Genomic DNA, 21,934 nt, shown 5'->3' with positions numbered 1-21,934 from the left:
CTCAATTATATTTTTGCAACAATAATAGAGCATCTAATTCTGTTTGTCAAAACATTAATGAATTTTGTTATAAACATATAGGCATCATGGCAGCATTTCATAGTTTACCTTCTAAAAACCTTGCAGAATAGAAGTTAATAGATACTCAATAGTTTTATTAAAACTGATGTTCATTCTATTTGGTTGGACTTTGTAACTGAGCATTCAACAACCTTTAAATATAATTTCAGAAGTATATCATACAAAATAATTGCAGAGCATTTTAATTATCTTAAGGTGAATAAATACCTTATCTTTATATTCCTCTTATCTGTTGTATAGCTGATGTGAAATATTTTATTTTTGTTCAAGATCATTCACTGATCATTAAGATCATGAATGCCTATTTATATTTAATTTCACAATTTCTATCAGGTCTGTAATTAACGCAATCAAATTGCAAAGCTAAGAACTTTCTCCAGTTCCTTGATGGTGGTACAATGATGGCCTTCCTATCAACACACCAGGGTTCAATCAATGAATCAAAAGAAGGGAAGTTTTAGGCCTGACTGGGAAATTCCCAAGTTCCTGAAAACATAAGACAGGGACAGTGTACTGGAAACATGCTGACCTCTGTCAAGCATAAATAAATCAGATTTCAACAGAAATTAAGAACACTTTTAGCATTCTTAACATTCACTCTGCTTGTGATGCTGTTTGGCAGAAAAAAACTTGATGAGAAACCTCTCCAGAGTCTTGATTGTCAGGCTTCCATCTGGTTCATAGCGAAGATTTTCAGTGACCAAGAGAAATAACTTCTATTTGTTGGTTGAAACCAGCTATTCAAAGAAGACATTTAACAGACTTACGCAAGGCTTTGCTTTTCAGTCTTATCATTCTGCTTTAAGGCAGTGGAATTGACAAAGTTGCAAAGCAAATTTGAAAGTTAGTATTGGAACTCCAGTGCAACTTCCAAGACTTTCACTAAATACTTCAAATTTTTTTGAATCCGGGGGTGGATGTTGTGGTATTCCTCATTCGCAGTTTCAAATTCAAGTGTCTGGAAATCATGTGAGGTCAGCAGTTCCTTTGTCATCAACAAGTGTTGAAGCCAAGAGTTGCCATTACTTACCTGGGAGATCATTGCAGAGTTTCTTTGCAAGCATCCACAGCCACCACCTTCACCTGCTGCATTTAGTAATTACTCTTGGAGCTGATGTAGAGAATTAACTGTTTGTTGATGATTTAAATTTGTTCAAGTTGGTCACAACTCCTCCTGTAATAAAGCTAATTATACATTTGGATAAGATGAGGTTGATTTGATGAGAGTTATGTAACATTTGTTTATTGTAACTGCTTATGGCATGTAGTTAGAAGAGAAATGCCCAAACAATTACAAATCTAATAATTTGTTTTCAGTGGATAGGTGAAGTTATGGTTTTGCCTTTTGTGAAACATTTATTAATATTATTTTCATAGCTGCTTTCTAAATCCAACATAAAGGATGAAATTTATTCAAAGACTGAATACCAATATCCAATCACCATTATTACTGTTAAAAAAAATCAATAAAGCAAAATTTCAATTTTTGTTTGGAGTTTACTATTTCAAGTGGAAAGAATGAAAAGAACATCAAACATCAGATTCTCCTTTTAGGCACAGCAAGCTGTGCATTGGTGGAGCTTTTGGAACAAAAGTTGATTTGCTTTCAGTTAGTATGTAGCTTTTATGCTCCATTATGAGCTAGGGTTTGATCATATGGTTTCTTGTTTCTGATTTCTGGGTGATTATATTAATGCTTTCAAAGTGATTCACATAAAATAATTTTTTTGACTATTTAATGATTTAATCCACTTCTTTGCTATTAACTTCAAAAGTAGTGTTTGGCATGAAATTTCTTACCAGCAAACTATTCTTATTCACAGCTTTTTGCATCTCATCCTGCAAGCTCTACATAAGACATTGACATTATTTCTATTTTGAATGAGTGCAATTAAATGGCATTGGAACCAGAGTGCCAGAACAGTTAGTGGAAAGGTTGCGGAGACAGATGTTGGACAGACCTCAGGCAATGAGGAATCAAAAGGTTGAGCACAGTGCAACTAGTGTCTTAAGCTGCGTATATTTCAATGCAAGAAGTATTGCAGGAAAGGCGGATGTGCTCAGGGCCTGGATCAACACCTGGAATTATGATATTATAGCCATTAGTGAGATTTGGTTTCAGGAGGGGCAGGACTGGCAGTACAATATTCCAGAGTTCTGTTGTTTTAGAACCAACAGAGCAGGAGGGATTAGTGGAGGTGGAGTGCTGTTACTAGTAAGAGAAAATGTCACAGCAGTGTTCAGGACAGTCTGGAGAATTTGTCTAGTGAGGAACAGAAATAATAAAGGTATGACAACGCTAAAGGGGCTATATTACAGATCACCAAAGGGTCCACGGTACTTAGTGGAATGAATTTGTAGAGAGATTGCAGATTGTTGCAAGAAACATAATGTGTTATAATAGGTGATTTTAACTTTCCACATATTGACTGGGACTCCCATACCATAAGAGGACCAGATAGGATAGAGTTTGTAAAATGTGTTCATAACAGTTTCCTTAATTAGTACAAAGAGCTCTCAGTGACAGATTGTGTGACACTTGATCTTCTAGGGAATGAGACAGGGCAGGTGACTGAAGTTTGTGTAGGGAAACACTTTGTATCTAGTGACCACAATGCTATTATTTTCAAAACAATTATGCAAAAAGATTGGACTGGTCTTCGGGTTCAAATTCTAAATTGAAGAAAGACCAATTTTGATGGTATCAGAAATGATCTGGCAAGTGTGGATTGGGTCAAGTTGTTTACAGTACTGGTAAAGGTGTAATTGGTAAGTGGGAGGCCTTCAAAAATGAAAATTTGAAAATACAAAGCTTGTATGTGTCAGAATAAAAGGTAAAGATAACAAGTGTAGGGAACCTTGGTTTTCAAAAGATATTGAGGCCCTAGTTAAGAGAAAAAAAGGAGGTACATAGAAGGTATAGGCAAGTTGAAATAAATGAGGTGCTTAAGAAATGTAAGAAATGTAAGAAATGCAAGAGAAAACTTTTTTAAAAACTCAGGAGATTCTAAAAGAAGGCATGAGGTTGCCCAAGTAGACAAGGTGAAAGAGAATCCGAAGAAATTCTTCAGATATGTTTAGAGCAAAACGATTGCAAGGGACAAAATTGGTCCTCTGGAAGATCAGAATGATAATCCATGCATGGAGCCAAAAGAGATGGGGGAGATCTTAAATAAATTTTTTGCATCTGTATTTACTCAGGAGACGGACCCAGAGTCTATAAAAGTGAGGCAAAGCGGCATCAACTTCATGGACCCTGTACAGATTACAGAGGAGGAGGTGTTTGCTGTCCTGAGGCAAACCAGGGTGGATAAATCCCAAGGGCCTGACAAGGTGCTCCCTCGGACCCTACGGGAGGCAAGTGCAGAAATTGCTGGAGCCCTAGTAGGGATATTTAAATCATCCTTAGTGACAGAGGAGGTATCAGAGGATTGGAGGATAGCCAATGTTGTTCTGCTGTTTAAAAAAAGACTCTCAACATAAAGCAGGAAGTTATAGGCCGGTGAGTCTGACATCAGTAGTGGGAAAGTTATTGGAAGGTCACTGGATATATAAGTAATTGGATAGACATGGACTGATTAAGCATAGTCAGCATCGCTTTGTGCGAGGCAAGGCATGCCTAACCAAACTTAGAGTTTTTGAAAAATTTACCAGGAAAGTTGATGAAAGCAAAGCAGTGGATGTTGTCTACATGGACTTTAGCAAGACATTTGACAAGGTTTTGCATGAGAGGTTGGCCAAGAAGGTTCAGTTGCTCAGCATTCAAGATGAGCTAATAAATTGGATTAGACGTTGGCTTTGTGGGAGAAGCCAGAGAGTGGTAATAGATGGCTGCCTCTCTGAATGGATGCCTGTGACTAGTGGAGTGCCGCAGGGAATGGTGCTGGGTCCGTTATTATTTGTCATCTGTATCAATGATTTGCATGATAATGTGGTTAACTAGATCAGAAAATTTCTAGATGACGTCAAGATTGGAGGTGTAGTGGACAGTGAGGAAGGCTATCGTGCCTTGCAGAGGGATTTGTATCAGCTGGAAAAATGGCAGATGGAATTTAATGTAGGCACGTGAGTTGTTGTACTTCGGTGCGACCAATGAGGGTAGTTTTTGTACAGTGAATGGTTGAACATTAATGAGTGTGGTAGAACAAAGGACAAAGGGAACTGGGAATACAGGTCCATAATTTGTTGAAACTGGTGTCACAGGTAGATAGGTTCATAAAGAAAGCTTTTGGCACATTGGCCTTCATAAATCAAAGTATTGAATACAGGAGATGGGATGTTATGTTGATGTTCTATAAAATGTTGGTGAGTCCTAATTTAGAGTACTATGTGCAGTTATACCTACCTACAGGAAAGATGTAAATAAGGTTGAAAGAGTATAGAGAAAATTTAAAAGGATGTTGCTGTGTCTGCAGGACCTGAATTATAAGGAATGATTGAATAGGTTAGGACTTTATTCCTTAAAACGTAGAAGATTGAGAGGAAGTTTAACAGAGGTATTCAAAATTCTGAGGGATAAAGATAAGGTAAATGTAAGCAGGCTTTTTCCACTGAGGTTGTGTGGGACAACAAGTAGAGGTCATGGCTTAAGGTTGAAAGGTGAAAAGTTTAAGGGGAACATGAGGGGAAACTTCTGTACTCAGAGGCTTGTGAGATTGTGGAACGATCTGCCGGTACAAGTGGTGCATGCGAGTCCAATTTCAGTGTTTAAAGGAAGTTTGTATAGGCACATGGATGGTAGAGGTATGGAGGGCTATGGTCTTGGTGCTGGTCAATGGGAGTAGGTAATTTAAATAGTTTTGGCATGGGCTAGATTGGACAAAAAACTTGTTTCTATGCTGTACTTTTCTATGACTCTATGCTTTATTTCTTGGCATAAAAATGGTTTTGGATAATAAATACCAATATATTGTTTCCATCATTGCCTCTATTAATATACTGCATTGATTTCTAACTTAGGGACCAACACAGCGACATGTCCAGATAATAATGGAGAAGCTGCTGAGAACTGTAAACAGGACAGTCATCTCCATGGGACGTGATTCTGATTTAATAGTAAGTTCCTGTTGAAATCAGTGTTTGAAATTGTATTGAAGGTATTGTAACTGGTTTTAAGTCATGTTGGCTAGATTAAGTATTGGTGCAATGCAAAATAATTGAAACCTTGATCCTGTACATTTTGAACGGCCATTGCCTGAAATGAAGTATATTATCTATATTAGAATGATTTCTGGGTTAGAGTTTGTTTTATGATTAGAGATTAAATAAGATTAGCCTATCCCTTTTGGAATTTAGAAAAATGAAAAATGATATTATACAAAGTGCAAGATCCTAAGATGGGTTGAAAGCATGGAACTCGATAAACTATTTCCTTAGTGAAATTCTTGAGTTTGGACATATTCTTAAGAAAAAGTATAAATTATTGTGATTGCTCAGTCATTTAGTGTATCCAAGACTGGGATCAATATATTTTTCAACATGAAAATATATCACTGGATTGACTAGGTAAATTGTCACAAAGTGGGCCATCAGTGTATTGTATGGCCTGCAGTTTTTATATCTTCTTAAATCTCATTAATGGGACCTTTTAAGAAACTCTTAGATAAGTACTAGGAGCTTAGAGAAATAGAGGGCCATGTGGTAGGGAAATTTTAGGCAGTTTCTAGAGTAGATTGCATGGTTGGCACGACATTGTGGGCTGAAGGGCCTGTAATGTGCTGTAGATTTCTATGCTTCTATAAAGTGGTAGTAAGCATTGCCCTCCACTTCTTCCATCCCAGCTCCGCAAAGGTGTTCTGAATTCCGAGTATCCTCAGGTTAAAAATTTCATCCTGAAACCATATGACATAGGAGCAAAACTAGGCCATTTGGCCCATCAAGTCTACTCTGCCATTCATTCATGGCTGATCCTTTTTCCCCTTCCTCAGCCCCACTGCCCAGCCATTTTCCCGTAACCTTTGATGCCATGTCCAATCAAGAACCCATCAAGCTCTGCCTTAAATACACCCAATGACCTGGCCTCCACAGCTGCCTGTGGTAAAAGATTCCACAAATACACCACCCACTGGCTAAAGAAAATAATGTGCATCTCTGTTTTAAATGGATGCCTCTCTATCTTGAGCCTGTTCCCCATTTGTCCTGGGCTCTCCCCCCCCCCCCCCCCCCCCGCCCCCATCGTGGGAAACGTCCTTTCCACATCTACTCTATCTAGGCCTTCAAACATTCAAAAAGTTTCAGTGAGGTTCTCCCTCATCCTTCTAAATGCCAGCAAGTACAGACCCAGAGTTTTCACACATTCCTTGTATGATAACCCTTTTTGTTCCTGGAATCAGCCTTGTGATCCTCCTCTCAACTCTCTCCGTCTGCCACAACAGACAGGATCTCCCGGTTGCCACTCACTTCAATTCTCCCTCTCATTCCCATTCGGATATGTCCATACATGGCCTCCTCTACTTCCATGATGAGGCCAAACTTCGGTTGAAGGAACATCATCTAATAGTCCGTCTGGGTAGTCTCCAGCCCCTTGGTATGAACATCGAATTCTCCAACTTCCGGTAATTCCCTCCCTGTCCCTTCCCCATCCCACCTGTACTCTGTCTCCTCTTCTAGCTGCCTATCACCTCTCATGACTCTGCCTTCTTCTACTACCCATAGTGCTTTCCCCTTAGATTCCTTCTTCACCTTTCCTGCCTATCACCTCCCTGCTTCCCCTCCCCCACCCCTTGATCTTTCCTCTGATTGGTTTTCCACCCTCTCCCCACCTTCTTTATAGGGCCCCTGCCCCCTCCTGTTTTAGTCCTGACGAAGGGTTTCGACCCGAAATGTTGACTGCTTCTTTCAACGGATGCTGCCCGACCTGCTGAGTTCATCCAGCCTTTTTGTACGTCTTGATTTGACCACAGCATCTGCAGTGCACTTTGTGTGTGCTCTCTCCAATGCCAGCACATCTTTTTTTAGATGAGGAGCCCAAAACTGTTCACAATAATTCAGTGTCATGTTACTGTTCTTGTAGTTAGGCCTCTTGAAATGATTGTTAACATTGGATTTGCCTTCCTCACCACCGAATCTACCTGCAGGTTAACCTTTAGGGTGTTGTGCAGAAGGATTCCCAAGTCCCTTTGTATCTCAGATTTTTGGATTTTCTCCCCATTTAGAAAATAGTCTGCACATTCATTTCTTCTACCAAAGTGCATGACCATACATTTTTGAACATTGTATTTTATTTGTCACTCTCTTGCCTGAACTCCTAATCTGTTTAAGTCCTTCTGCAGCCTACCTGTTTGCTCAGTACTACCTGCCCCATCACCAATCTTCGTATCAGCTGCAAACCTGGCAACAAAGCCATCTATTCTATCATAGAACCATAGAACATTACAGCACAGAAACAGGGCTTTTAGCCCTTCTTGGCTGCCGAACCATTTTTCTGCCTAGTCCCACTGTCCTGCACCTGGGCCATATCCCTCCAAACCCCTCTCATACATATACCTGTCCAAGTTTTTCTTAAATGTCAAAAGTGAGCCCGCATTCGCCACTTCATCTGGCAGCTCATTCCACACTCCCACCACTCTCTGCATGAAGAAGCCCCCCCTAATGTTCCCTTTAAACTTTTCCCCCTTCACCCTTAACCCATGACCTCTGGTTTTTTTCTACCCTGGCCTCAGTGGAAAAAGCCTGCATGCATTCACTCTATCTATACCCATCATAATTTTATACACCTCTATTAAATCACCCCTCATTCTCCTACGCTTCGGGGAATAAAGTCCTAACCTATTCAACCTTTCTCTGTAACTCAGTTTCTCAAGTCCCAGCAACATCCTTGTAAACCTTCTCTGCACTCTTTCAACCTTATTAATATCCTTCCTGTAACTAGGTGACCAAAACTGTACACAATACTCCAAATTCGGTCTCACCAATGTCTTATACAACCTCACTATTACATTCCAACTCTTATACTCAGTGCTTTGATTTATAAAGGCCAATGTACCAAAAGTTCTCTTTACAACCCTATCTACTTGTGACGCCACTTTTAGGGAATTATTAGGGAATTAGTACTCCCAGATCCCTCTGTTTTACTGCACTCCTCAGTGTCCTACCATTTACCTTGTATGTTCTACTTTGGTTTGACCTTCCGAAGTGCAATACCTCACACTTGTCCGCATTAAACTCCATCTGCCATTTTTCTGCCCATTCCTTCAATTGGTCCAAATCCCTCTGCAAGCTTTGAAAACCTTCCTCACTGTCCACTACACCTCCAATCTTTGTATCATCAGCAAATTTGCTGATCCAATTTGCCACATTTTCATCCAGATCATTGATATAGATGACAAATAACAATGGACCCAGCAGTGATCCCTGTGGCACACTACTAGTCACAGGCCTCCACTCAGAGTAGCAATCCTCCACTACCACTCTCTGGCTTCTTCCATTGAACCAATGTCTAATCCAATTTACTACCTCTCCATGTATACCTAGCGACTGAATCTTCCTAACTAACCTCCCATGCAGGACCTTGTCCATGTATACAACATCCACTGCCTTCCCTTCATCCACTTTCCTGGTAACTTCCTCGAAAAACTCTAATAGATTGGTTAAACATGACCTACCACGCACAAAGCCATGCTGACTGCTTCTAATAAGTCCCTGTCTATCCAAATACTTGTAGATCCTATCTCTTAGTATTCCTTCCAATAATTTACCTACTACCGATGTCAAACTTACCGGCCTATAATTTCCCGGCTTACTTTTTGAGCCTTTTTTAAACAACAAAACTACATGAGATATCCTCCAATCCTCTGGCACCTGACCCGTGGATATCGACATTTTAAATGTTTCTGCCAGGGCCCCTGCAATTTCAACACTAGTCTCCCTCAAGGTCCGAGGTAGTACCCTGTCAGGTCCTGGGGATTTATCTACTCTGATTTGCCTCAAGACAGCAAGCACCTCCTCCTCTTTAATCTGTATAAGTTCCATGACCTCCCTAATTGTTTGCCTTGTTTCCATAGACTCCATTCCAGTTTCCTTAGTAAATACAGATGCAAAAAACCCATTTAATATCTCTCCCATTTCTTTTGGTTCCATACATAGCTGACCACTCTGATCTTCAAGAGGACCAATTTTATCCCTTGCTATCCTTTTGCTCTTAACATACCTGTAGAAGCTCTTAGGATTATCCTTCACCCTGACTGCCAAAGCAACCTCATGTCTTCTTTTAGCCCTCCTGATTTCTTTCTTAAGTATTTTCTTACTCTTTTTTAACTCCTCAAGCATCTTATTTCCTCCCTGTTGCCTATAAATGTTATACATCTTTCTCTTCTTCTTTATCAGAGTTCCAATATCCCTCGAGAACTAAGGTTCCTTATTCTTATTCGTTTTGCCTTTAACACTGACAGGAACATACAAACTCTGCACTCTCAAAATTTCTCCTTTGAAGCCCTCCCACTTACCAAACACATCCTTGCCAGAGAACAACCAGTCCCAATCACACAATCTGTCCCTTTCTCATTTCTTCAAATTTGGCCTTTTTCCAGTTTAGAACTTCAACCTGAGGACCAGATTTATCTTTATTCATGATCAAGTTGAAACTAATGACGTTGTGATCACTGGAACTAAAGTGTTCCCCTACACACACTTCCATCACCTGCCTTAACTCATTTCCTAATAGATCTAATATTGCATCCTCCCTAGTCAGTACATCTATGTATTGATTTAGAAAACTTTCCTGAACATGTTTCACAAACTCTAACCCATCTAGACATTTAACAGTATGGGAGTCCCAATCATTGTGTGGAAAATTAAAATCCCCTACGATCACAACTTTCTGTTTCCTGCAGTTGTCTGTTATCTCTCTGCAGATTTACTCCTCCAATTCTAGCTGACTATTGGGTGGTTTATAATACAACCCTAGTAATGTGGTCGTACCTTTCCTGTTTTTCAGCTCCACCCATATGGCCTCAATAGACAAGCCCTCTAATCTTTCCTGCCGAAGCACTGCTGTAATAGTTTCCCTGACTAGCAAAGCCACACCCCCACCCTTCATCTCTCTGCCTCTTATCACGTCTGAAACATTGGAACCCTGGAACATTGAGCTGCCAGTCCTGCTCCTCCTGTAGACAAGTTTCAGTAATGGCTATGATGTCGTAATTCCACGTGTCAATCCAGGCCCTCAGCTCATCTGCCTTTCCCACAATACTCCTTGCATTGAAATATACACACCTCAGAAGATTGTTACCACCACACACAACCTTACTATTTATGACTTTGCATGAACTACTAACATCATTTATTTTTACCCCCGTTCCACTATCTACTCTGGCACTGTAGTTCCCATCCCCCTGCAAATCTAGCTTAAACCCTCCCCAATAACACTAGCAAACCTCCCTGCAAGTATATTGGTCCCCTTGTAGTACAGGTGTAACCCGTCTCTCTTGTACAGGTCCCACCTGCTCCAGAAGAGGTCCCAATGATCTAGAAATCTGAAACCCTGCCCCCTACACCAGTTTCTCAGCCACGTGTTCATCTGCCAGAGCATCCTACTCTTACCCTCACTGGCACGTGGCACAGGCAGCAATCCGGAGATTACTACCCTCGAGGTCCTGTTTTTCAACTTCTTACCAAGCTCTCTGTACTCACTCTTCAGGACCTCTTGACTCTTTCTACCTATGTCATTGGTACCGATGTGTACCACGACATTTGGCTGATCACCCTCCCACTTTAGAATGCTGTGCACACGATCAGAGACATCCCTGACCATGGCACCTGGGAGGCAACAAACCATCCGAGAGTCTCTGTCACAACCACAGAATCTTCTGTCTGTACCCCTGACTACGGAGTCCCCTATCACTACCACTCTCCTCTTCTTCCTCCCTCCCTTCTACACTGCAGAACCAGACTCAGTGCCAGAGATCTGGCTGCTGCAGCTTGTCCCAGGTAAGCCATTCCCCTTCCCTCAACAGTATCCAAATCGGTATACCTCTTCTGGAGGGGAATGGCAACAGGAGAACCCTGCAATACCTGCCTTTTCCCCTTCCCTCGCCTGACGGTAACCCAATTACCTGTGCCCTGTACCTTAGGTGTAACTACCTCCTGGAAGCTACTATCTATAAACTGCTCAGTCTCCCGAATGATCCGGAGGTCATCCAGCTCCAGCTCCAGTTCCCTAATGCAGTTTATTAGGAGCTGCAGCTGGATGCACTTCTTGCAGGTATCATTGTCAGGGACGCCGGAGGACTCCCTGACTTCCTACATCCTGCAAGAAGAGCATTCTTACATCCTGCCTGGCATATTCTCTAGTCTGAACAAAAACAAAAGAACAGAAACTTACTGGAACCTACCCTCACCTCTGCCTGTTTCTCACTGAAGCCTGATTGAGCCAAAGCCGTCCCACTCTGACTCAGTCCACTCCAACGATGGCCGCTGTATATGGCGGTCTCCCTTTTAAACCTTGGCGCGCTATGTCACACACCTGCGCAGTAGAGCCTCTTTTCCCCGATCAGTTAAAGAAAAGAAAAATGACCTTCCCTCCGTGATGCTTCAGTCTTTCACTCTCAGCCTCTTGCTTCGATTGAAAAGACCGTTGAAAGTTTTTCCCCGATCAGTTAAAGAAAAGAAAAATGACCTTCACTCCGTGATGCTTCAGTCTTTCACTCTCAGCCTCTTGCTTCGATTGAAAATCATCTAAATCATTGATATACAGTATAAAAGAAGCAGTCCCAACACAGATTCCTGCAAACCACTAGTCACTGGCAGCCAACCAGACAAGGATCCTTTTATTCCCATTCAATGCTCTAACCATGCCAGTGACTTTCTTGTAATTCCATGGGCTCTTAACTTAGTAAGCAACCTCGTGTGGCACCTTGTTAAAGTCCTTCTGATAAGTCCAAATATACAACATTCACTGCATCCCTTTTTGCTTTCCTACATGTAATCTCCTCAAAGAATTCCAACAGGTTCATCAGGCAAGATCCTGAAGGAAACCATGCCAACTTTGTCCTATCTTGTCCTGTATCACCAAGTACTCTGTAATCCATTCCTTAACAATTAATTCCAACATCTTCCCAACCACTGAGGTCAGGCTTAACTCGTCTATAATTTCCTTTCTGCTGCCTTCCTCCTTTCTTAAAGAGTGGAGTGATATTTGCCATTTTCTAGGCCTCTGGCACCATGCCAGTGTCCAATGATTATTGAAAGATCATTATTAATGCCTCCACAATCTCTACAGTTGCCTCTTTCAGAACCCTAGGGTGCAGTTCATCTGGTCTGGGAGACTTGTGTACCTTTAGGTCTTTCAACTTTTTGAGCACCTTCTCCTTGTAATAGTAACTGCACTCACTTCTCTCACACCCTTCTACATCTGGCACACTACTAGGTCTTCCACAGTGAAGACTGATGCAAAATTCTCACTTAGTTCATCTGACAGCTCCTTGTCCTCTGCTGTTATTTCTCTGGCCTCATTTTTTAGCAGTTCAATATCAACTCTGATTTTTCTTTTTTTCGTTTGTTTGCGGACTTGAAAAAACTTCTACTGTCCACTTTGATACCGTTTGCGAGTAGGTCCGATGAAGGGACTTGGTCCAATACACTGACTGTACTCTTTTCTATTGATGCTGCTTGGCCTGCTGAGTTACTCCAACATTTTGTGCATGTTGCTATCCTGCACATTCCTCATTTTTCCTAGAAATTCCCTCCTTTGCTGCTCTGCTGTCATCCCTGCCAGCATCTGCTTCCGATTTACTTTGGCCAACTCCTCTCTCATCCCGCTGTCATTTCCATTACTCCACAGAAATACTGCTGCGTCAGACTTTCTTCCTATCAGATTCCAAGTTGAACTCAATCATATTGTGATCACTGCCTCCTAAAGGTTCTTTAACCTTAAGTTCCCTAATCATCTCTGGTTCATTACATAACACCCATTCCAGTAGAGCTGATCCCCTAGTGGGCTCAATGACAACCTGCTCTAAAAAGCCATCTTGTAGGCATTTAACAAGCTCAAACTCTTGAGATACATTACCAACCTGATTTTTCCAAACGACCTACATGTTGAAATCTTCCATGATTAACATAATATTGCCCTTTCGACGTGTCTTTTCTATTTTCTGTTGTAATCTGTGGTCCACAACCCAGCTGCTGTTAGGGAGCCTGTATATAACTGGCATCAGGGTCTTTTTACCCTTACAGTTTCTTAACTCAACTCACAAGGACTCAACATCCTCCGGTCCTATTTCACATCTTTATACTTATTTGATGCCTTTTTTTTTACTGGCAGAGCCACGCCCACCCCCTCTACCTACCTTTTTATCCCTCCAGTACAGTGTGTAACCTTGGACATTCAGCTCCCAACTGCAACCACCTTTCAGCCACGTTTCAGTGATGGCCATAACATCATACCTGTTAATAGTGCAACAAGATCATCCTCCTTATGTCTTATACTCCATGCATTGTGATATGTAACACTTTGTACACTGCATTTGCTACCCTTTTTGATTCTGCATCCCTACTGGCTATACTTATGTCTTATCATCTGCCTGCCTTCAGGCAGTCTGACTGCAGGCTATCTTTGTTTTTTTTTTACCATCCATTCTATCCCGAGTCTCACCTCCCTGCTAAATCGGTTTAAACCCTCCCCATCAGCCCTAACAAACAAGCCCATGAGAATATTGGTTCACCGTTGGGTTCAGGTGCAACCTGTCATTTTTGGACAGGTCAGAACTCCTCCAGAGGAGATTCCAATGATCCGAGAATCTGAAGCCCTACCCCTTGCACCAGCTTCTCAGCATGCATTAATCTACAAAATCATCTTGTTCTACCCTCATTGGCACATGGCACAGGTAGCAATCCAAAACTACTCCCTGGGCGGTCCTGCTTCTCTGCTTTCTACCTAGCTCTCTAAATTCGCTATGTCCTTTTGTATTAGACAAAACTACTACGGGGAAATATTTCTTACATTCTACCTCATCCACTTTCAACCTCCTTTACTTCAGGGGATACACTTCCACCCAACCAGTCTCTTAAGTGTTTCAATGTAGATAACAACCTGGTGAATTCCCTCTTCATTGCAATCATGCTCTTTGTTATAATGAGCAGAACTGTATATAGTACTTCAACTATAGCTTTGTTCATATTTTATAAATTTCTGATCATATTCTGGAAGTAAGGTCATTCATGATGCAAATAGAAACCCTGGCCTGAGGTGTCTGCCCTGCAGCCCACTGTTTTGACTGTATTTTATTGTACTCATTTGGTTATGCTACCTTACATTCATAAGGGAAGGAAACATGTTGAGGAATGACAACTCAGGTGTATAAATGCATACCAAATCATTTCTGCATTTTTGTTTTAATACTGGATTGTGATTTGGAACAATTATTCTCAGAAATTTAGTGTGGACTTATTGGATAAAAATATTGGTTGAATTGATGTGTGATATGTTAATATTCCTGTAAAAGATTATACAATTGAGGAATTTAAACTAGACAGAGCGTATTTCACTTTGGTTGAAGATTGTTCTTATAATCCCATCCTGGTGCTGTTGTAGAAAAATTGACGTAAACTAGTCCTTTAAAACTTTTAGTTGAGGGTAACACAAGGCTTTACAGCAGACAATAGAATGAAAAAATATGTAAGAAAGTTTTGATAATGTCAAATTTAATTGAGTTGGAAGTAAAAGCATTTTGTTGGTTAAATGGTTAGTTATGTGATTTTACATTGTGATTTCTGATCCTGCACTTGTCATGAGAACCAATTTGATATATGAGTGTTCCCCAAGTGATCTGTTTTTAATTCAGTTGCTTACAAGACTATATTTATTAAAAAGAAGTGCCAATTTCCATTTGATTTTCTATGTTGTGCCTGTAGTCTTAATGTGCTTGTCACTGGAAGTCTTTTTTAATTTTGCTGTAATTGTATACATGTCTTAGAAGCATTTTAGAGGTGATGTCTTTTGCCATTATTTTGAACAAAATAAAATTTGCCAGGATAATGGATCAAAATTGTAATACTTCATGTGTGGATATGATATAGCTAACTCATTATTAATGTTATTATTTTAATGTGTTTGTCAGTGTTAATTTTTACGCCTATCGATAACTAACTTACTCTATCAGTTTTGTTGATTTGGAATACTTTTTATTCAAATTCTCAACTGGTCAGCTAGCTTCCATGTAGAGAGTAAAATTTTTTGAGTTCAGTCATTTTTTTCCAGGATTTGGGCTTTGAGGGAAGATCAGAGATTGTTGCGCAGCTCTATATGCCATAGAGGGCATGATGAGCCATCACCCTGAAGCCTTTCAATGAGTTTCAGCATTGTAGAGCCAATGATCATCAAAGATTGGTTAAAAACTTTCATGTCAGGAATATGTGCATCTTGAGGGGACCCTGCAGATTGTGGCATTCCCCTGTTTTTGTGATCTTTTTCCTCCTTGTGTGGAGGTTGTGGTGTTGGAGTAGCCTGAATGAGGTACAAAAAATCATGGTGTATTTTGTAGTCCACTGTGCGCTGATTAAAGGTGAGATAAATGTTGTGATGGACGTGGGATTGTTTATGTTGACTGCATTGTACTGGATAATGTCAGGCTTGTGTGTTCTTGGAATTGTATTCATCCAAGTAAATGACGAGTCTACTCTTGTGCTCCTAAGCTATGAACTATAGGTGATGGAAAGGCTTTGGAGTGAAGACATGAATATCTGCAGAAAACCAACATTTTGACTTGGTCTCATAGCCACAGTCTTTAATATGGCTAGTTGAGCTAAATTTTTGGTAAATGATGACCACCAGGGTGTGATTGATACATAATTCAGTTTTGCAGAAGATAGGCGGATTGATTTTCTCTTAGAGGTGGTTATTGTCTGATACTTTATCTTAATTTGCTTTATTTGTTGAGGAACTTGTGAATGGAATTGAACATCATGCAATCATCAGTAAATATTCTTGTGGCCTGTATAACATAAGGAAGGGTCGTTGGGTCGACATCTATGCTGAGGAAATTGAATAGTGATATTCTTTGGCTGGAATGATTGGCCTCCAAACATGACAGCCTTCTTTCGTTGTAGGAGGTATGACTTTAGCACCTGGTCAGCTAATTAACTAGTTGAGCCAACTCCAGCATCTAATGCCTCAGTACCATATTCCTCCTCTTTCCCTGTACCTTTTGATGGCTTTTAGATTGTGTCGCTCCCAAATATATTCATTAACTTTGTTTTCATCTCCTTCTCTGGTAGAGAATTGCATGTTCTGTGTTTCCTGAGTGAAGAAATCTTTCCTCTCCTCTTTCCTTAAATATCTTACTAATTCCCAGGGTTTGGACTCCTTATTTTAGGTGACCTCGCTAGAACACATATTCTACCCTTATCTAATTTGTCAAGCCCTGTTAGATTTGTTTCATTGAGATCCTCTTTCATTCGAAGTACTGGTTAGTATTAGCCTAGTTAGTCCATTCTTTCCTCTTATGACAGTTCTGACATCCCTCTTTAGCAAGACATAGGCCTAGTCGGTGTATTTTAATTTTATATGAGACTTACAAAAAAGCCTTGTGAAATTTGAACTTCACCACCCTCACTCGTCCACCTTTATCGCTTCTACCATTTACAAACTCTGATAACCTTATCAAATATGATTACTATTTGTAAGTGTATAGTGATGATCTAATTGATATTTTGTTACTATTCTATTATTGCACCCTTTGCACCAACAGCATATGACATATTCTTCTGATCTTAATGACCAGTCTGTGATTCCCCATTTTCCACCCCCCCTTTTTTTTTAAATAGTGAAGTTGCATTTGCTAACTTTGGCTGTCCAGAGACTATTCCATAATTTAGCAAGAATTTTGGATAGTGGTGACTTAGGTCTCTGGAAGCTCGTCAGCTTCTTGGGATTTACCTACTTTAAGTGTCATTAATTTGTCTAGCCTTCTGACCAATACTAATTTAATTTACTTTCTCCTTTCCTTTGAGCACTTGGTTTCCTAGCATTTCTGGGTAATTATTTGTTCCAGTTCTGTGGATATTGAGTCACTTGCACTTCAAACTAGAATGCTGCTCCTTTTTTCAATTAGTGAGCTATGATGACGTCTGCAGCAGGATGGTTCTGGTGAAACTCAAAATGATCATTGTGTGTATGTTATGTTATTGTGCGTAATTGCCACTTGAAAGCATAGTTGAAGATACCTTCCATTATGTTGTGCATAGTTGGTAGTTTTCTGGATTGGATTTGTGTTGCTTTTTCTGAACAGGATATTCCTGAGCAACTTTCCAAATGGTTGGATTTGTATCTGTACTGTAACTGGACTGGACTACAGTAAGTTCTGGAGTGTTGCTCTTTAATACCACTACTAGAATGTTGTTTAATAGTATAGCTCCTGTATCCACTACTTTGAGCTAACCTAGCTAATCATTCCTTGCAAGCTTCTGCAAGAGCTGGAGGAGTATTAATATGAATTGGTAGCTGTTGTGATGCTGTTGTAACTCTTGTGTAAATCTCAGAACTATGGTCAATGAATCAGGGTGGCATATGAAAATCAAAACTGATGCCGAAAACCTAAATTAAAGCAAAAAAATGTTGTAAATACTTAGCAGGTTAGGCTCATCTTTGGAAAGAGAAACAGTTAATTAAAATTTAACATCGATGAAGGGCGTTAACCTGAATTGTTAACTCTGTTTCTCTTCTTATAGGCATGGTCTGACCTGCTGAGTATTTACAGAATCTTTTGCATATTAGACAGCATATTAATTGGCTTCAATTATGTGCTTATGTTGGATTCTTGATGAGTGTATGTGTTGGTTGGGTGGCATTTCGATAGGTTTCAACAGGTACATTTAACGTCCGAGAAATGTATACAACTTATAGGTGATTTCACTAACTTCAACTGGGCAAATAAAATTAATTTCTACATTGGTCTGTTAGGGCTCACTTTTGACATCTCAGTAATAACAGTTCACCTTAGTATGAAGTTGAGATGGATTGCACTGGTACAGTGTTGCCTGTTAGTACTACAGAGGTTAAAGTAACTTCTGACTTCAGTGGGAAACAAGAGAAAATCTGCAGATGCTGGAAATCCACGCAACTCTCACAAAATGCTGGGGGAACTCAGTAGGCCAGGCAGCATCTGTGGAAATAAGTACAGTCAACGTTTCGGACCAAGAATCCTGCCAAAGGGTCTTGGCCCAAATTGTCGACTGTACTTTTTTCCGTAGGTGCTGCTTGCCATGCTGAGATCTTCCAGTATTTTGTGTGTGTTTCCTTACTTCAGTGGAACAGGTTTTATGATGTGGATCACTGCACATACCTTGCTGTATCAGCATCAGTCAAGAAAAGGAGATTTCCTTAACTGAATAATAAGCTACGTATTCTTGATGGGATAGGCTAAAGTAATAAAGTGAATAGCTATGATTGATTAATAAGATTATTTTTGTCAGGTCCTATTACTATTGAGGGATTTTTTCTGCTTCAGTGGATGTGTATTAATTCACATTAGCTCTTTTTTCCCAGGTCCCAAATTACTCCTTCATGCTTCTCAATTGTTTCTTTGCATCTTTGTCCCCTCAGAGTTATCGATGTGTTGTAGCCTCTGAGCTCTGGGTGCGTTAAGACAATTCCAAAGTCAGTCTGCTACCATCTTAAAAAATATAGTGAGAGTTAAAGGATTTATGTCTCAGCAAGATCTAGAAAAACTCATCTGTGCATTTATTTGACTAAGGTTGACTACTGTAATGGGGTTTTTATAGGTCACTGTAAAAACAAATCCCTCAGACAGCTGTAGCTCATTCAGAATACTGCTGCTAGAGTCCTCACTAAGACCAAGAAAGGGGAACATATAACTCCAGTTTTCAGATTGCTACACTGGCTTCCTGTCCATCAGAGGATTGACTTTAAAATATTACTACTGGTTTATAAAGCACTGAATGGACTAAGGCCAAACTACATCTCCAATACACTGTTGAACCTTCCTGAGTTGGCAGGTCTGCTTACCATCCCCAGGGTCGAAAGTAAACATGGTGAAGCAGCTTTTAGAAACGATGCTTCACATATCTGGAATAAACTTTCATAGAATCTGAAGTCTGCCCCTAACTTTAAGCTCCTTTAAATTGAGGTTAAAACTTTTTTTTTAAAATTTGAATCTCCTGCACTGTAACTTCTATTCATCCTATCTATTTTTGTGTGATTTTATTCTTTTATATATTGTCTGAAATTTGATGTTTGATTTTTATATCTTGTTCTATATAAAGCACTTTGAATTGCCTTGTGTTTGAGAAAAGTGCTATACAAATAAACTTGTTTGCTTGTATAAAAAAATTGCATTTTATTTGACAGCACCCACTATCCTAACCAAAATCAAAAGTTACATTCCAAACTTTCATGCCTTCTCGCCTTTGCAGCTAATTCCAATGTGTATTATATAGTGTAAGCTTGCTATTTTTGTTTCCTTCTAATTGCCCCACTTGGCTCAACATACTTCAATGCCTTTAAGAACATGTTTGATTGGTGTTGCTTATTTAAATTGATCCAAGGGTGGAAATAGATTGACTTCCTTGAAAAGGCATTGAAAAACATAATTTCATGAAATACATAAAACATTAAAAAAAATCTGATAATTCATAAAGCCTGATGATTTGGCAACTGGTTCACTGGGTGCTGTTTCCTGTGTTTTTTTTTTAAAAAGAAAATCACTGGAAATAGCTTTCCATGCTCATTTTAAACTCACCGGGGTCTTCTTTCCTGTGGCACTTTAAACAAACTGGATTCCAGTTTCCTGTACACCCTTTACACTCTGTGGGGCCATAATTCTTGCACTTTCTTTAGATTCACCAGTTGTTGTTACCCTTTAAACACTTTAGGGGCTATGTTCCTGTGGCCTCTTTATACACAATGGATTCTGTTTCCCCAACTCTTTGAGTTCAAAAGTCAAGATGTTATGTTGCAACTTTATAAAACTCGAGAATTGCTTATAGATTTGGTTGCCCTACTACAGGAAGGATGTTGAGGCTTTGGAGAGGGTGCAGAAGAGGTGTAGTAGGATACTGACTGGTGGTATCGTGAAAAGCTGGATAAATGGGTTGTTTTCTCTGGAGCAGTGGAGGCTGAGGGGAGATCTGGTAAGTTTATAAGATTATGAGAAGCATAGAATGTAAGAGTAGACAGGGAATATCTGTTTCCCAGGGTTGAAATGTCTAATACCCGAGGGCATACATTGAATGTGTGGGTAGGTTCAAGGGGGATGTGAGCATTAAGTTTTTCACTCAGAGTGGTGGATGCCTGGAATGCGGTGCCTGATATGGTGGTAGAAGCAAATACATAAGAGGCTTTTAAGAGATGTTTAGGTAGGCACGTGGATGTAAGGTAGTTGGATATCGACATTGTGTAGGTGGGGAGGGGATTAGTGTTTTGGTGATTTTGATCTGCGTTTTAGCTGATTCAGCACATCATTGTGGGCTAGATGGCTGTCCTATGCTGTACTGTTCTATGTTCTTTTAAATATAAGGGCCCCATTTGCTGCACTACTTTTAAACACAGTGGGCTCCGTTTCACACACTGCTTTTAAGGACACTGCTCCCTCATGTTCTGCCTTCCCTTTAAACAGGCTGTCTCCCCATTTCCTGTGCTCACTTTAAGCTCATCTGGTTTACTATAAAAAAAATTATAATACTATTGTGTCATATCCAAGAAGAAAGCAATTTAAAAGTATGCTGGTGAATTAATAGCAATAAAATTTCATCTGCTGGAAAATATGCCTCTCTGGAACCATTGAAATTCAGAGGGTGGAAGTCATAAGTACTTCTTTGCAAAGGTGAAACACTTACTTGAAGCAGCATCATAGTGTGGTGCCTCATCCTTCTGTGATTCCTGCCCAATCATAGCAGTGAGAAGATGGCATTGTCAAGTTAGTGGAGATCTTTGATGCCTGCTTGAGGCAGATCCTCATGTGGACACTACCTGTGATGGGGAGTGGTATGCTTGTGATGTACTGGGCTATTGCGTTCATAGCTTACATTCTTGATAGTTCAAGAGGTTTACTATTGTTGAAGTAATAAAAAAAAATGCACTGTGAGCATTGAACAGTTTTCATATGCAAATTAAATCCAATTGGAAAAACCTAGATAGAATGGAAGTGGAGATAATATTTCCTATAGTGGGGTAAGCTAGAAACAGAGGGCACAGGCTCAGAGTAGAAAGAGGTCCTTTTAGAACAGAGATGACAAGGAATGTCTTTAGCTAGAGGGTGGTGACTCTAGAATTCGTTTCCATTGACAGCTGTGGAGGACAAGTCATTGGGTATATTTAAAGCAGAGGTTGATAAGTTCTTCATTGGTAAGAGCATCAAAAGTTACGGGGAGAAGGTAGGATAATGGGGTTGAGGGAGATGATAAAACAACCATGATAGAAAGGCAGAGTATACTTGAGCAGAATGGCCTAATTCTGTTCCTATGTCTTAAGGTCTTATGCATCTTTCACATTCTTGCATAATAGGAATATTTTTCACAGGGTACAATTTCTGATGAAAAGTTATGATTTAAATCAATATAATTATGAAAATATACATTCTATACCAGTTTGCCACCATAAAATGAAAGATGGTGTTGATATTGATATGTCTAATTTTCCTGCTTATCTTATCATAAGTGAGATGCGGTATATGTTGCTTCTTCATCGAGTTTTAAGATTTTAGTGGGGTTCTTTCTGCTCCTGAAGCCAGGTTTTGGAGTTGTGGTATGCCTTCTCAACTTCTCATCAGTTAAAAGTGGTAGGCAGCAAGGCTGGCATGAGTGTGCTGATGTTGATAGAGTTCAGGACACATGTTCTGTTTGGGGGATATTTGAAAATTTCCTTTCAGTGAGTATTTTCTGTCACTGTCTTTGAGTTTTA

At 40.0% G+C, this 21,934-nt stretch overlaps 1 protein-coding gene across 2 annotated transcripts in view; it reads left to right on the top strand.

Moving 5' to 3' along the window:
- Positions 1 to 21,934, top strand: part of dock1 (dedicator of cytokinesis 1) — a 574,951-nt gene that overhangs the window by 193,774 nt on the left and 359,243 nt on the right. Inside the window, exons 27-28 of one of the 2 annotated variants that reach the window (XM_073027587.1) lie at positions 3,283 to 3,438; positions 5,041 to 5,136. In XM_073027587.1, coding sequence (XP_072883688.1) covers positions 3,283 to 3,438; positions 5,041 to 5,136 — 252 coding nt within the window. The remainder of the gene's footprint in view (positions 1 to 3,282; positions 3,439 to 5,040; positions 5,137 to 21,934) is intronic. The other variant, XM_073027588.1, reaches the window with a different exon arrangement.

This window comes from Hemitrygon akajei, chromosome 23 (assembly GCF_048418815.1).
Source record: "Hemitrygon akajei chromosome 23, sHemAka1.3, whole genome shotgun sequence".
NCBI lineage: Eukaryota > Metazoa > Chordata > Chondrichthyes > Myliobatiformes > Dasyatidae > Hemitrygon > Hemitrygon akajei.
Note: the sequence above shows the minus strand (reverse complement) of the source record. Positions and strands in the feature narration are given on the sequence as shown.